Here is a 16,868-nt window from a genome sequence, read left to right on the forward strand (position 1 = left end):
TTTCTACTCCCGTAAAGATTTACACCCTCGGAAACCCTGTACAGGGTCGCTATGGGTCGGAACCGACTCCACGGCACTTAACAACAACAACAATGTGCCATTTATTCAGTTCCAATTCATAGTGACTCTGCATAGGGTTTCTGAGGAGCAACTGGTGAGTTTGAACCACTGACCTGGTAGTTCAAGCCGACTTTGAGGTCCAGTGCTTTATACTGCAGCACCACACCAGGACTCCAGAACGAGGTACATTCCTGTATAATAACTTTGTGGAAATTTTTGTCACTTGGAGACCGTTTCTATTGACTTTTTTACATATGTTTTATGTTTATGTTTGTTTACTTACGTTTAATTGACTCTGCAAAGGCTTTTTGACAGTGTGGATAACATACCATGTATGTTGTTGTTGTTAAGTGCCGTAGAGTTGATTTTGACCCATAGCAACCCTGTATAGGGTTTCCAAGGAGCAGCTGATGAGCTTGAACAACTGACCTTGCCATTCAAATGACTTTGCAGTCTTTTGCATTAGCCCACAGCCCCACTCCCATGACTCCAGTGTATAGCATTATGCAAAAAGGGAATTCCAGAACATTTAATTATGCTCATGTGGCACATCAATTGGTAGTAGTTTGAATAGAATAAGGGAGTATTAAATGATTTAAATTTAGGAAGGGTGTGGTTCAGGGTTATATTTTTCCCCACCATATTTATTCAGTCTGTGTACTCCGAAAATAATCTGCGAAGCTGGACTATATGAAGAAGAATGTGGCATCAGGACTGGAGGAAGATTCATTAGCAACCTGTGATATACAGATGACATACATTGCTTGTTAAAGCACAAAGGACTCGCAGCACTTACTGATTAAAACCAAAGACTGCAGCACTTCAGTGTGGAGTATACCTTAATATATAGAACACAAAAGTCCTCACAGCTGGACCGATAAGCAACTTCTTGATTAATGGAAAAGACTGAAGTTGTCAAGAATTTCATCTTACTTGGATCAGTAATCAACACCCATATAACAGCAGTCAAAATATCAAAGATCTCTTTATAGTGTTCAGAAGCAAATATGCCATTTTGTGAACTAAGGTGTGCCTGATCTAAGGAATGGAATTTTCAGTAGCCTCATTCATGCAAAAGCTGGTCAGTGAATAAGCAAGACCAAGGATGAATTAATTCATTATGAATTGTGGTGTTGGTGAAGAAAGTGTAATATACAGTGGACTTCCACAAGAACTAACACATCTGAGTTGGAAGAAGTATAGCCAGAATGTTCCTTAGAAGCAAGAATGGTATACTGCTAACATGTTAACAGGAGGGACTAGTCCCTGAAAAAGGACATCATGCCTGGTAATGAATTGTTATTGTTGTTAAGTGCCGTCAAGTCTATTTTGACCCATAGCGACCCTGTATAGGGTTTCCAAGGAGCATCTAATGAGCTTGAACCGCTGACCTTGCGTTCAGTCGGCTTTGCATTAACCCACAGCGCCAATCAACAAAAAAGAGGAAGACTGTTGACAAGATGGATTGGCAACAATGTTTGCAACAATGAGCTCAAGCACATGAATGCCTGTTAGGAACATGGTAGATATCACGATAATGTGTCTGATGGTTAAGCTTCTGTTTTAAGGCACTGCTTTCCTACCCAGCACTAACTATACCTTGTGGCCTTATGAAAGGCCAATGAAAATATTCTTAAGCTTTAGTTTTCATAGACCTTTTGTTTAATGCATTTATTTCTTAGTTTGGACTCGGAATTCCCAGGCATTGCTGAACTGTGTCATAACCTACAGGGGAAAATGTGTTGATTCTAGACCTGGCAATCATGATACATTTGTTTAGTGTGTTAGGTTTTCTGTTCTTTAACTAAAGTTGTTTCTGTCTATTAGAATGAAATATTTACAGTGGTTCACAAGGAATCTAGAATCTCAAATTATAAACATCATATTGTCTGAGTTAATGGTTTTGAAATACCTATTTAAGCAACAAATCCTTTATTCTAAGTAAATCATGCCCAAAGTTGAATGAAAGAGTTTGGAGTATGGGTGGTACTAGAGTTGTTCTCAAATCCCCAGTATTAAAGATACATTCTCCACCCCGTTTTTTTTTTGTTTTTTTTTTTTAATAAAATTGAGGTCAGAAGTGATTTGCCTAGTAACACACAGAAAATTAGTAACAGAGCAAGGCCTTCAGCCTACATTTTATATCCAGATTGCCTGATTCCTAGTTTAGCATTCCTTTTCAAGAAACTGCATAAACTACCAACTCTGTAAAACACCCTAGTAAGTCCCGGTGACCTGGAAATGAGAGAAAGATGAGGAAGAGCTGGTTGGTCTGACATGTGTTGAAACCAGGAGACTCCTGAGCCCATGGACCAGGACAGAGCCATGGAGGGCTAGAGCTGAGAGTGAACTGAAATCCAATTGATATGAAGTGAGGGGAGATGCACAAGAATGCCCAAATTTGTAGATAGTACCCATTCGACCTAGCTTCAATGGCTTGATGATCAGAATTTGACTAGAGGAAGATTTAAAAAAAAAATTTTTTGATAAAGGAAACAAGTGTAAAATGCTACAGTTTGGTGAACTTGACCTATACTTGTGGATGTAGTAGCTCAAAATACCAACTGAGAGGGAAGGAGTTTGAACATCAAGTATTAATCCTATGCCATCTGTATACAGGGTTGATAGGGATGGGCAACTTAGACATTGGCTACCTAAAATGGGGGCTATAAAAACAGGAAGTAACTGGCTTACAAGTTTTCAAGGAGTTTAGTTTCAGAGTGTGCAGGGAAGGTAGACTCCCCATTGAATAGTTTTCATCTTGTCTGGGTGGGTCTGGTGAAAGAAGATGGAGATAAGATTCTTAGATTCAATAATGAATAATTGTTATGGCTAATTGCGATCGTCACAACTGTAAAGGTAGAAGTTTTGTAACAAAAAGTGGGGAATAGTTAATCTTACAGTCCAGGAACAGAGGACCCTAGGACCATCAAGGGAGACAAACACGAGCAGAATGTTGGACCCTATCCAGAGAAGCAGCGACACCAGAGATGGAGGCAGAGATGAGGACATGGAGAGATGGAGCAGCTGAGGAGGACTGCTCATGGAAAAGAGAAAGGCTGTATGCTGGCGGCAAGGTGTTGTAAGCCAGGAGCAGGCTTGCAGAATGTGCCCTTTGGTTGTTTAAATGATTTTTGAGTGTTTTTGTGTACATTCCCTCCCCTCCCCCAAAAAATAAATAAAACACAATAGGGAATAGAAGCAAAACTACTGTTGAATGATGATACACGGAGGAAAATGTAATCATTGCAATGAAATGATGAGTGTAAAACCAATGTTCTTCCGTGTAAACTATCACTCAAGTCACAATAAAAACTTAAAAAAAAAAAAACCTTGGTAGGACAGTGGGTCAGCGTTGGCCTGCTAATCGCAAGTCAGCAGTTCAAACACGCCAGTTGCTGTGTGGGTGAAAGATGAATCCCTCAACTCCTTTAAAGAAACCCTATGGAGCAGTTCTGCGCTGTTCTAAAGGGTCATTATGAGTTGGAGTTGACTAGATCGCCCAATTCTGTACAGATCCTTCCAGGAAAATTTAAGAAATTTTTTTTCTCATTTCTTACAAGGGGAATTTAAAACATTCAAAAGAAAATTGGGGGCTTTAAACATTTAAAAGAAAAAAAAAATAGTATGTAAATATGAACATTCATACATGGGAGAGGACCAATTTTTTTTGCTGCTTTCAGGTCACTATGACAAATGTGTGTTTGCCTTACGGGAGGAGAACAAGAGTGACATGAATACTGTACTGAACTACATCTTCTCTCATGCTCAAGTCACCAAGAAGAATCTTCTGGTCACAATGCTTATTGTAAGTTCTATTCTTCAGGTTATGGAAGGGTGGTTTATGATATGGAAAAAAAGCATTTTCTCCTTCTGATGGCTGTGGTTAAGAGAGAATGCTATTGTGGATTGAGTGAGACTTGAGTTGTAGATTAGCATTTTCTCAGCTCTATCTGTCTTTAACCTGAAGTAACCTATTGCAGTTAGGAAAAGACTTTTGGCTGTTATGCCAGAGACTCTCATGTTTCACTATTCCTTTTGTCACTCATGACAGTAACTTTAAAATGTAGTCTTATCTAATCAGTGTACTCTTCATTGTAATTATGTTTTGTTCCATGGATATACAGTGGTTATGTCAAAACTGTAAAAGAAACAATAAACAAAAACTGTTAAAAATGTAGTAGTGATCTCCTCATCAAAGGTTGTAGTGATCACTCACCAAAGAAATTTTATTTTATTCTGCAACTTCTTTGGTCCAGTTTTGTTTTACATGAAAATTTAAGCTGTTAGGATTGTACTGTTAGTAGAGAAATGCTTTGATTATCATAAATTAATAGTAGGAAAGCTAGCAGGAAGTGCACATAGGAGCAAGATTTGGTAAATGTGAATGTAACTGATGTACAAGGTGGGGAAACAAAAGGAACAGCACACACAAAAAAGCTGTCTCTGAGTAAAAATTTTATGGACTCAGGGATTTCTAAAGTTTATTATTAATCTTTCCCTTTTAGAGCTATCTGGCTGAAGTGATTCTAGGTCTCAGAGAACTATAGGATTATTGTTAGAGTCCCTGGATCCATGTTCCTGAGCAGTTGCATTGGTACTGTATGTTAGCTTTTATCTTTTCAGAATGTTTACCTTTTATCTTAGGGAGTTTTATATTTTTTGTCCTGTTTTGGAATTGGTGGTATTGGTACCTGAATATTATCATTTCATCTTGGAAGGAAAAAACAAATCTTTTTTTTTTCTAACTGCCATTTTTTACTTCTTATTTCAGAATGAAGGGGAATTATCTACTCACATTTTAAGACAGTAGTGTTCTTCTATAGTTTGAGTGTAAACTGTGTCTCTGGTTAATAGAAATGCTGCTTATTCAGTTTCTGTTCTAGCTGGTTTACTCTAGAGAATGTAATATTCTTTTAGAACAGCTACTTTTTAAAAATACTTAATTACCAGGAGAGTTCATTACCTTTGCTAGCCTGGAATAGCTAGATAATGGGGAACTCAAATGTTTGAAAGGAAAAAAATATACTTCAGCATTATATAATAATATTTCAACTTTTTTAAGTGGCAGCTTTTAGGGATGATTTTTTTTTTTTTTTTTTGCCCTCAGAGGGAAGAAATCTCTGATTATTTAGCCTTTTTTTAAATTTGTCATGAAGATTGTTAATTCTCATTTGAATAAAGCTATGACTTTTTGGCAGAAATGGATAATGATGAAGGGGTAGAGGAATCCATCAGTTTGGCCTAAAATGGGGCAGAATTTGCCTTCGTATGAAGCTAATTATGGTGGGGTTTTTCCATTTTATTATGATTACCTTTTTAAGAACCTAACAGGTTTTTGCACTAAAAATAGACCAAAGCCCAGAATCCTTGGAGCAGCAGAAGAGTAATGATCGTCCAAGACTGTCGCTGGGTTTCTTAAATTCTAATTTGTAAGATATAGGGGCTCGGCTCGCTCCTTTTGCGGAGTGATTGTAAGTAACGCTTGCCTTAAGAATCTCATTATTGGAACACGGAGCCATATTTCCTCTGAGAATTCTGGAGTAGCTTTGAGCCGGGGCTGTTCATTTCTCAAGTAATCACGCTGGTGTGATGGAGAGAGAAAATGGCAGCTGTTCGGAGCTCAGGCCTTCAATTTTCTTCAGAGTCCAGTCACTCAAGTGTGTAATTACACGGGGGGTGCTGCAGAGGCGTTGGGCCCTGTCAGAGAACTGGTTTGAGGCTTTGCTTTCTGCTCTTGCCAGTCAGGACAGGCAGAAGCCAATGGGACTCATACTTGCTGCTGTTCCTCCCCCACCACCTTGTCATCCTGATTACTTTTTACCTGCATGAATGGGACCCAAACTTTCTTTGCAACAAGCTGAGCTTTTTGGAGAAAAGAGCTTCTCCTTAGTGTTTGGAGGAATACCATAGAGAGGAGGTGAGGTGAGAGATAGAAAATGTGAATGTGGAAGATGGATTTGTCCTTTTGTTTATTTTTCTTGTAAAAACAAAACTCAGCAAATACAAGTAGGGTCTGTAGGTTTTCGCATCATTTAACTTATTTTGAAATATCACTTATTCTTACCTTCATCTGAGAGAGTTAGAAATCTAGACGTTAATTGACAGATTGAGTGTCAGAAGTTGTTCTCTTATGGTTTGACATTACAGAACACCAGCTCTCTTCTATTCCCTTTCTTCTTTGACAGTAGAAAGACCTTGCCTCACCTCTCATTCATATCTGCATTAATGGTGGTTTTCCGTTGTTGTTTAGTGATGTTGAGTCAGTTCCGACTCATAGTAACCACTCTGTATAGGGCTTCAAATAAAAGCCATTTTAGTTGTTTGGATTCCATTTCTATACTTAAGTGTCCTTTGCAGATGGCATTGTTTTGATCTTCCCAACTTATGTTTTCTGCTGATTTCCTTTTTTGTTCCTTGACTTCCTGATTGATTGTTATATGCCCTGTATTCTAGTCTTTGTTTTCTAGCAGTAGGAATATTAATGGTGTATTTTTGAACCTAGAAGAGGGGTTAAAAACAAAATCAGGCTTCTGAGAATCTGTTATAGAATGTGGGGCTGCTCCAGGTTGAAGAGGTACATTCATCCTCTCTAGGTGTTACCATAACTTGTCTACCTACTGGTAACTTGCCTCCAGGACTTTTTAGCAGGTTTCTGCTCATCTTTCACCATAACTGAAAGCAAAATATCAGGTCTTGACAAGTTTCTTTCAAATAAAAAACATTGTTCTAAGACTGAACGTCTGGAAGGCCAATAGGAAATCTAACTGTTTAAAGTTCTTATTTCTTAAATCTAACTTCATACACAAAGGCTTATAGCTCAGTATTTTACTTTTATCTATTTAGAGATATTTAAAGTACTGCTCAATCAAAGCAATTAATTGTTGTTGTTGTTGATTGTCTTAATTCTGACTCATGGCACCCAGGGTTGCAGAGTAGAATTGCTTTACAAGGTTTTCAAGAATGTAAACTTTTGAAAACAGATGTCCAGGTCTGTCTTCCAAGGCTCCACTAGGTAGGGTTTAATTGCTAACCTTTTTGGCTAGCAGTCACATGCTTAAACTTTGATACCTCCCAGAGACTTCTAAGCAATTTAATATAAATGAGAAGTATTAATACCTACATAGTATTAGATACTCACTGCCATCAAATCGATTTCAACTCATATAGGGTTTCTAAGACTGTAAATTTTTACCACAGCAGACAACTTCATCTTTCTACCATGGAGTGGCAAGTGGGTTTGAACCACCAACATTGTGGTTAGCAGTCCGGTGCATATTCCACAGTGCTACCAGGGCTCTTTTTGTCTAGATAGCAAGCACATGTCCTGTTGCTGCTTAGATTCTGAGTAATCTTTCACTGCTTATATTTTATTTCTGGTATGGGCCACATGAACTTTCTTCCATGTGAATGGGCTATGCAGATGAACCTCTGTTTGGTTTAGATAGGCAGCATTTCAAAAGTTTGTTAGTGCATTTTTTAAAAACGTATTTGCAAATGATCTTGTCTAATATGTAAGTAAAGGAGAAAAGTCTTTCTCAGTGATACTAAGTTTGCTGATATTAACCATTTTTTATTAAGACTTTTTCCATGACATTCTTGCAATGTCCAAAAGTCTAGCTGTGATGGTTGGAAGAAGCTACCAAGTCATTACTGATAATGGGATTAATGTTTCATGCAGTTTAGCCAGTTAATGTCTTGGGGGCATTACATGTTAGCTCACATTTTTTCATTCATGATTGCCTTCCTCAGAGGCATTATTTGTACTGCTTAGGGTGCTAAGACCAAGTTGAACTTTACTGGACTTTTCTGGTAGTCAGTTGCTTCACTTTGCCTGTGGTGTTGGCATTTAAACATAGTTAGTATATTTCTGCAGTTGTAAGATATTTCCATTAATTAGCTACCAGCCAGGTCAAGAATAAAAGCAAGAAGTAACTGTATTGTGCCAATCTTAGTCATTCCTAAAAAATAATGTTCACTTTTGACCTATATTTATGAAAGTGACTTATAATTCTAGAACCCACAGATAGGTTCTTTTAATGAACCTCTTTATGTTGAAGAAACACATTACTGACATAGCCATAAGACAATGGCATCATCACAAAATGCTAACCAAGATTAGATGGCCTGTCCAGTTAACCAAAGCAAGGAAGTGTATTTTTAGATAAAGATTCATAAGCTTCCTGTTGGATGTTTGCATCTTAAGATGGGTGGTTCTGAAGAACAGGATGGTCTTCTATCTCTAGTGGTTTCTTTCAGGATTTGAATTTTATATCTGGGTCAAGGACAAGAGAGGGTTGAGAAAATTACTCTACACATAATTTTCTAAACACCAGTGATAATACTGGAGAAAATAATATTTGAGGGACAAATTTCTCAGTCAGTATAAACTAATAATAGTAGGAGTGGCTGTCATACTATTTGATATTTCCTGTCCCAGAAAGGTGTGATTTCTGTGCTTTATCACCAAGAGCCCAGAAGATTATCAGCTAGTGATAATATCCATAGTTCACTTTTTTTTTTCTTTACCAATACTGATACTTCCCTATCTTCTGCTCACTCCCTTTCTCTCATAGTGAAAATGTGAAATGAAGAAGTGGTTTTGAGAGTTCTGTTTTTAAGTTAAAGTATGCTCTATAGTTAGGCAAGAAAATAAGTCCATTTTTTTCTTTTGGTTTAATTGCATAAGTTAAACCTGGATTTGCTTAAAGGGGGAAACATTTCATATCAAATCTTATGTAAGCTGAAAAAGTGGCTAGTGTTGTTAGTTTGCTATGCTGACTTTTTAACTTTTTGTGAATTTGGTGATGGTTTACAGAGTAAACCATCAGTTTTACATTCATCAAAGCATATACTTCATTTCATTTCACTGATTGCAATCCGTCAATGTGGCATCAATTTCTTGTTTCCATTCCACTGTCTTTCCAACCCTCTGAAATTAGTCCCTTAGTAATGCTGCCCTTTTTAATCCTGAATGGTTAACTGTTTCATGGTGTACATGCCTCAGTAGTGGTGTTGTCTTCCTTATGTACTGCTTGGCTGAAAATTGAGTCACAAGGGTGAGTTCAGTGCCAGATCTGAAGGCTGATTAAGGGCCATCATCTTAATTTCTTCTAGTCTCTTTCTGACCAGCAAGCCTAGTCTTTTAAAAATAATTCTTAGTTTTGTTCCACATTTTCTCCCACTCTATCCGGGACCTTCTAATGTGATCCCTTTCAAAACAGTTGGTAGCGATAGTTGAGCACCATGTAGTTCTGGTCTCGGGGTCATGGAGACTGATGATCAGTTGGCTCATTATACTATTAGATTAATTGATTCCAAGCATCTTCATGTTTATCATTCTTTCATCCACACATGGAGAGATCTATAGTTGTACTTTAGGTGGCCACTTAGGAGCTTTTAAGATCCTAGTCGCTACTGACCAAAACAGGATGTAGAACATTGTCTTTGTGGACCACATTATACCAAGTGACCATCATGTCTCCCAAGACTATGGTCCTAAGCCCCCAGGCCCAGCACCTAATTCCCTGAAGGTGTTTTGTGGTCCTGTAGAATAAACACTGGATTGCAAACCACAAGGTCAGAGGTTCAAACCTACCTACCGCTCCATGAGAGAAAGATGAGGCATTCTGCTCCCTCAAAGATTTATAGCCTCAGAAACCCTATATAGGGTGGCAGTGAGTTAGAACCCCGACTCGACAGCATTTAACAACAAGACGTTTTCATAACTTTGCCCCCTGTTTGTTCTGCCACATTCATAGATAATGTTTGCAACAAAGGTTCATACCAATAACCTCAATCAAACCTTTATATATGTTTGTAGATATACGCCCAGTCTGCCTTCCCTACTTGTTCATCCTGTATATCCATAGATCACTGTTATTGCAGGATTGTGTGTGCACTCCTCCTCTTGTCTTCCCCTGCCTTTGTCATTCTTTTTTCAACCACCCATTTACTGTATATTGCCTTCCTCATCACACAAGTTCACATGTGTCTACACTATAGCCCAGAGGTGAGGAACCTTTTTTCTTCCAAAATATTTACATCATTTGCGGGCCATACAGAATTAACAACTTAAAAATTAACCAGCTGTATTTGGTCAGACATTTAATTGAGTCCTGATGTGGTGCATTGGACCATAAGGTTGGTTTGAACCACAAGGTCACTAGTTCAACTTCACCACCCACTGCTAGGAAACCCGATACAAGGTCACACTATGAGTCAAAATCAACTCAATGGCACTTAGCAACAAAAACAACAATGTGTAATGCATCACAACCAGCTCAGTGGCACTTAACAACAACAACAATGTAATGGCTACAACTGCAGTTGCCTTGGTAAGGCCAGACCAAATGATGAAGGCCGCAGGCTGGACATTCCCCACTCTGCTCTAACCAGTGAATTAGTCTCCCTTCCTTCCCACCCCTGATAACCATTAAAGAATGTTTCTTTTAGCATGAAAACATTTTCATGACTTTTTAATAATAATGGTCTCATAAAATATTTGCCCTTTTATGATTGACTAATTTCACTTGGCTTAGTGGTCCTCCAAGTTCGTCCATATTATGAAGTGTTTTGCAGATTAATCATTATTTTTCAAAGTTGGGTAGTATTTCACTGTATCATGCTGATGTTTATTAATGTTGACACTTTAATGTGACTGTTAGCAGAGTAGCTAAGTTGTGGTATTACCCAAGACTCTTGTTAATGTTTTTACATCTTTCAGTGGAGCGTTCTGAGATTGAAATGAATATCTCAGAATGGAATATGAGAATTCCTGGGTGGGGCAAACAGTTAACATGCTCAACTGTTAACAGAGGTTGAAAGTTTGAGTCTGCCTAGCAGTGCCTTGGAAGAAAGCCCTGGCAATCTACTTCTAAAAAATCAGCAATTGAAAACCTGAAATAGCACAATTCTACTTTTGTTGTTGTTGTTAAGTACTGTAGAGTTGGTTCCGACTCATAACGACCCTGCACAGGGTTTCCGAGGTTGTAAATCTTTACAGGAGCAGAAAGCCTCATCTGTCTCCCGTGGAACAGCTGGTAGTTTCAACTGCTGACCTTGAGGTTAACAGCCCGATTCGTAACCACTATGCTACCAGAGCTCCTTAATTCTACTCTTACAGATACAGTATTGCCATTAAGTCAGAGTCAACTCAACAGCATCTGGTTTTTGTTTGTTTGATTATTAGTATTGAATAAAGAAGGGTTTAGGTAGGGAACACTTAACTTCTGTTTCTCTGTTAAGTGCCGTTAAATTGGTTCCAACTCATAGGAATACCATATAGAGTTTCTGAGGAACAACTGGTGGATTTGAACCACCAACCTTGTGCTTATCCTGCTTATCTAGTCCAATGCTGGCTGATTCCATAGCACCACACCAGGAGTCCAGTGCTTCTCTACGTACTGTAATTTACCCGTAATCTCCTTCTGTCTTTTTATGGTCTTGTATTTGGTAGTTTTATATATTCTTATGAAATTTTTGCTCATTGTTGTTGTTAAGTGCCATTGAGTCGATTCCGACCCATAGCGACCCTGTATAGGGTTTCAAGGGAGCAGCTGGTGAGCTTGAACCACCGACCTTGCAGTTTAAACAACTTTGCAGTCTGACGCATTAGCCAACAGCACCACACCAGGACTCCTTTTTGCTCATTGTTGTTAGGTGCTGTCAAGTCAGTTCCGACTCACAGCGACCCTGCACAGGGTTCCCAAGGCTGTAAACCTTTATGGGAGCAGAAAGTCTCATCTTTCTCCCGCGGAACGGCTGGTAGTTTCGAACTGCTGACCTTGAGGATAGCAGCCCGATTTGTAACCACTATCTGCAGCAAAAGATGCTGCATAGCTGCATTTACTCCTCTCCTCTCCTTTTATGCCCTATGACTCTTTTCAGCAGAACCATGGATCTTACTTTAACAGCAGCTTTTCTTCTTTGCAATCAGATGAGTGAAGTTATTGCCTTAAATGGCTGAAAACAATATTTTCCCTTTCTTAACTCTAGATCCTATGATATATTTTATCATTCTTGACACTTGGAGCAGAACTGTGCTTGGTGGATTGACAACCAGAAATAGCTTGACAGTGTTTGAGAAGTCACCTTACTAGCATAATGATGTTGACTATTTAAATAATATTTTATTTTTGATAGATAAATTGTAGGGGCTTGGGGAAAGGTGTTTTGGTGAATGCATATGTGCCCCAAAGGCCAAAAGTCCCACACTTTTAATAAACTCACCAAAGTACATGAAGAAAATTGTTAGGACATTTAAATATTTTTTTTTAATTGAAGGATTGAAGGGCCCAATTCTGAATAAACCATGAATTCTATAATATGAGCTCATTTCTCCCACTAATCCAGTTAGGACTGACCAGAATTAGATATGATGAAATGAGTCTTGATACAGTGAGAGAATAAATGCTGGATGCAGAATGGTCAGAATATAAAATGGTGTTTTTATTTAGTGTGTGTTTATAAGTGAATAACTTGATCTTGTGTTTCAATTTGGTAACCTCTTGGGTGCTGAACATTTGATTTGTGCAATAGAACTATCAGAATACCCTTCCTTTTTCTTTACAATGCTGCCTTTCCAAAAGTGGGAGAGGGAGCCAGAAGGCCAATTTAGTCCCTACATTATTTAAAACCTCTTTAAACTTTGAGACAGCACCTGCTATTTCTGACTCAGAACTCTCTTGGCCCCTTTTAATGATTTCGGCACGTCAAAAAGTGCAGTGCTAATTTTTAAAGAAATTTAGAAATTATGAATCTCAATGACTGAGGTGTATGGACTTCTCTTTAGCAGCCTCCTCCTATGGGATCTTCTTAACTATTTGTTTAGGATAAAAATAACAGGAATTTTACATATTCCCAATAATTTGCTTATGTCTACTTTGATTTTATTCTCTTTCCCCATTTCAAAGTCCTGTTCACCTCAGTTCTTTTTAATGGGTATGTTCTTTCACAATTAGGATCAGTTGTGTGGCCGAGACCCTACTCTCACTGATGAGCTACTGAACATCCTCACCGAACTAACTCAACTCAGTAAGACCACCAATGCTAAAGTGGCACTTCGAGCACGCCAGGTAAGGACATTGGTTAGTTAAGGTGAGGGAGAAATGGTTTTCATAGGTTGGGTTGTCCTAAGACATACTGAACTTTTTAACTCGAATCACCTTAAGAAAGACCACTCCAATTTTTAAAATATATGTAACATTATCCTCAGAGCAAAGTTTTGCACACATATTTTTAGAGAAAAGATGAAAATGAGTATTACTAGAGAGGAACCCTTTGAAACTCCTGGTATATCATTCCCTACCCTCCCTACAAACCAGGGTCAGGGAACTGAGGGAAGGAAATAGACCGAATATTTCAGATTTCCCAAAGGGAACTTAGAAACAGAGGAACACTTAAAGTAAGTGTATAGGGAAAAAAAAATCAAGTGTGGAAAAAACATAATGAAATGAACCTTAGTGTCTTGCACTCAGAAAAACCCCAGAGAAGTTTGGTTAGTTTCACCTTGTAGTCTTCATTTCCATTCCAAAAGGTTTCAGCAGGGAAGCTGGAAGTTGGTGCTCCCTCTGTGTTTCAGTGTTTGGTCATTGACAAGGAAGCAGTGTTTGAAGTTGTTCAATGACCTTCTGCTTTCTCTACAATTGTATCCATGTCACTGAACTACTCAAGAGTTATTGAACCTAGCAGTGATCTGCTGAGGGTACTGAGGTCCTATCGTGTCCTTATTTGGTTGTGATACTGCTTCTACTCTCTGCCCCTCATGTGCATTGATGTTACTTACTGACACCTTCTCCTTGCTGCTGAGAACCTAAGGTTGTCACAGAAGCTTTTCCCTAAGCTTTCTTTCTGTTTCTAAGTTGCAAAAAGCTAGCTAGATCTGCTGTAGCCACCTTCCCCACAGCTGCTCCCTGCCAGATCGGATTCCCAATTAACAGCTAGTCATGCAGTCCCCAGGACTAGCAGCTTTGCAATGGTAAATCACATGCACTGATAGAACTTGATTGAAGCTGTTTTCTCTCCCTTCCCCCTGCCTCCATGGGAAATTGCCCACAACACAAATCATGGTGAGAGTCAACTGAGATTCAGTATTTGGTGGCATTGACTCTGTGTTATAGGACCTAGAAGTTGTTTTACTTAGTCTGTTTTATCTTTGATGACTGTTGCGTACAGATTTATATTTATTACTTTTGTATCAGAGTTGCCTAATAGGAGCCTAGAATAATCACTCCCTCAGGAACTTATGCCTCTTATTTTGCTCTGACTCTAGGTTCTTATTGCCTCCCATTTGCCATCCTATGAGCTTCGGCATAACCAAGTAGAGTCTATCTTTCTATCAGCTATAGACATGTACGGGCATCAATTCTGTATTGAGAACCTGCAGGTAGGTATATCTTTTCCTGTCTGCTACTCTCCACTGTTGTCCCTTTTATATCAAAGCATAGCTTAATCAAGCAACCAATTAATTTTGATTTTCAATGTAATGAAGTTTCATACCTTGATTTTTTTTTTTAACTTTTTCTATTTTATAAATGCTTTTTCCATGAAAATGCTTTTAAGCTTGTAGTTTAGTTTAAAAGCCAAATAGGCCCAACTAACAAAAAGTGTGCTACCTTGGAAGTTATCCTAGGTCAGAACTCAGTGGCAGCCTTGGTTGATTTCTGATACTTGAATCAGATGTGTGAAGGGGCTTTAAAAAGCTTGTAGAAAAATTCCATTATCTTTTCATTCCATTTTCCCATGAACTTTTTGAAACCCCCTTGTATACATAGTTGTCATCCTTCTGGAGGCAAAGCTATTTAACTATTATTTTAGTGCCTAAGTTTTATAAACAGCCTATGTTATAATACAATTGAGTATTGGCTAATTTTATTGCATACTGGAAATACCTTGACTATTATTTTTAAACATTGTTCTGTTTTTCCCCTTAGAACTGTACTATTGTTATATCTGACAAAGGTACTCTTCAGATTTTCTCTAAAATTTCTTTCTAGGGAGACTAGAAGGAGAAGGATATTCTTTCTTAATTTGATTCATGGAATCTAGGAACCACAGGGTTATCGTGGAATTAAGAGATATTATTTAGAAAGTGCAGTACAAATATATGTCAGAAAAAAATAGTAAGAGTAATAAATACTTATAATGCTGGTGATAAGCCACAGAATGGATTCTGACTCATAGAGACCCTGTATAGAGTTTCTGAGGCTGTAAATCTTTATGGGAGCAGACAGCCTCATTTTTCTCCTGACGTGTTACATTGTGGTTAGCAGCCCAACTCCATAACCCATTATGTTACCAGGGCTCCTGAACACTTTTAATAGTATGCAATTAAGGCATTATTGTTAGTTAATAATGCATATTGTTTATGCATTATTTTAAGGATTTTACACGTAGTGACTCATAATCCTCACAACAGCTCTAGGATGACAGAAACTATTATTTTCCCCATTTCATAGTTGAGGAAATGGAGGCATAATGAGATTAAACTCATATATGGTGTTCATTTAAAAAAAACAACAACAATTCTTAGGCTTCAGTAGCTGTCTAGAATGCCAAATACAGTGAAATCTATTGCAATTGTTCTCTCTGGGAATGTAATCGCTTAAGTCTGTTTTTATACTTTCCAGAAACTCATCTTGTCTGAAACATCTATTTTTGATGTCCTGCCCAACTTCTTTTATCACAGCAACCAGGTAGTGAGGATGGCAGCTCTGGAAGTAAGTTTTTATGGTAATACGACATTACAGTTTCTCTTTGTTTCTAGTTGCTTTTCTCTGTTTGCCTCGCCCACCCCCTTTGGTTTTAAGACTTGTTAATTTAAATTTTTCACTACAGTAAAAACATAGATAACACGAGAAATCTCCACTTGAAAGGATGAGTAGACCAGCCTGGAGTGGCTAGAAGACTAAAAGATACCTCTTGAAAGAAAGACCTGCAGGAAAAATGGAGGCAGATGGGCTGTTACTACAAGAACAAAAAAATCGCCTCCCTAGAAAACATCAAGGCAAATGGCCAGGTCCTCTCAATGCAAACCCCCTTCCAAGACTCTAAGACTCAACAGAAATGCACGCTCTAATTGGTGACCACACGCGTTGCCGATGGGGGGAAGTGGAGTAAAGGCAGCAATGAAGTGGCAAGCTAAGCCCTACAATGTTCAGTGGACTTCTGTGGACCCAGTTGGGGACCTGGTTGACAAGCAGTGTGAAGAGGCCTGGGGACTCTTGGGCCCAGAGTCAGTGGCGTGGCCACGGAGGACTCAAGAGGAGAGTGGAGCTACCGGCTGACAGGAAGAGAGGACATATGATACCCATGTGACCTGGACCGGTTGACTGGATGATCGGAGCTCAACCAGGAAAAGAAAGAAGAAGGGGAAAAAAAAAAGAGTGAGCTGATACAGTCTGATGAACTTGACCTATACCTATGGAGCAGAGACTCAAAAGGGAACAAATCCTCACAGCAAGAAATATTCACACACACACAGAGTGGACGGAGAAGAGCAGCTTGGACATTGGATACTCAAATGGGGAGGGGGGATACAAAGGCAAGAAGTGACTGGCTTACAAGCTTTCAAGAGGGAACGTGATGCTAGGGAGCATGGCGGAAGGCAGAATCTCCAGTAGGTACTATTCAATCTGTCTGGGTGGAGCTGATGAAAGGAGATACAGATGGGTAACTCGTGATAATGTAGTGAATAATGCTTATCAGGACAGATTGTGAGGGTTGGAAATGCAAAGGGGGAAGTTTTGTAACAAGGAATGGAGTGATTAATTCTCCAGGATAGGAACGGAGGCCTCTGGGACCATCAA

General features: G+C 38.7%; 1 protein-coding gene across 1 annotated transcript in view; it reads left to right on the forward strand.

Moving 5' to 3' along the window:
• ACACA (acetyl-CoA carboxylase alpha) overlaps window positions 1-16,868 on the forward strand; it is a 336,306-nt gene that overhangs the window by 157,412 nt on the left and 162,026 nt on the right. Inside the window, exons 25-28 of the mRNA XM_006832345.1 lie at window positions 3,744-3,868; window positions 13,023-13,136; window positions 14,333-14,446; window positions 15,690-15,779. Coding sequence (XP_006832408.1) covers window positions 3,744-3,868; window positions 13,023-13,136; window positions 14,333-14,446; window positions 15,690-15,779 — 443 coding nt within the window. The remainder of the gene's footprint in view (window positions 1-3,743; window positions 3,869-13,022; window positions 13,137-14,332; window positions 14,447-15,689; window positions 15,780-16,868) is intronic.

This window comes from Chrysochloris asiatica, unplaced genomic scaffold (assembly GCF_000296735.1).
Source record: "Chrysochloris asiatica unplaced genomic scaffold, ChrAsi1.0 scaffold00007, whole genome shotgun sequence".
NCBI lineage: Eukaryota > Metazoa > Chordata > Mammalia > Afrosoricida > Chrysochloridae > Chrysochloris > Chrysochloris asiatica.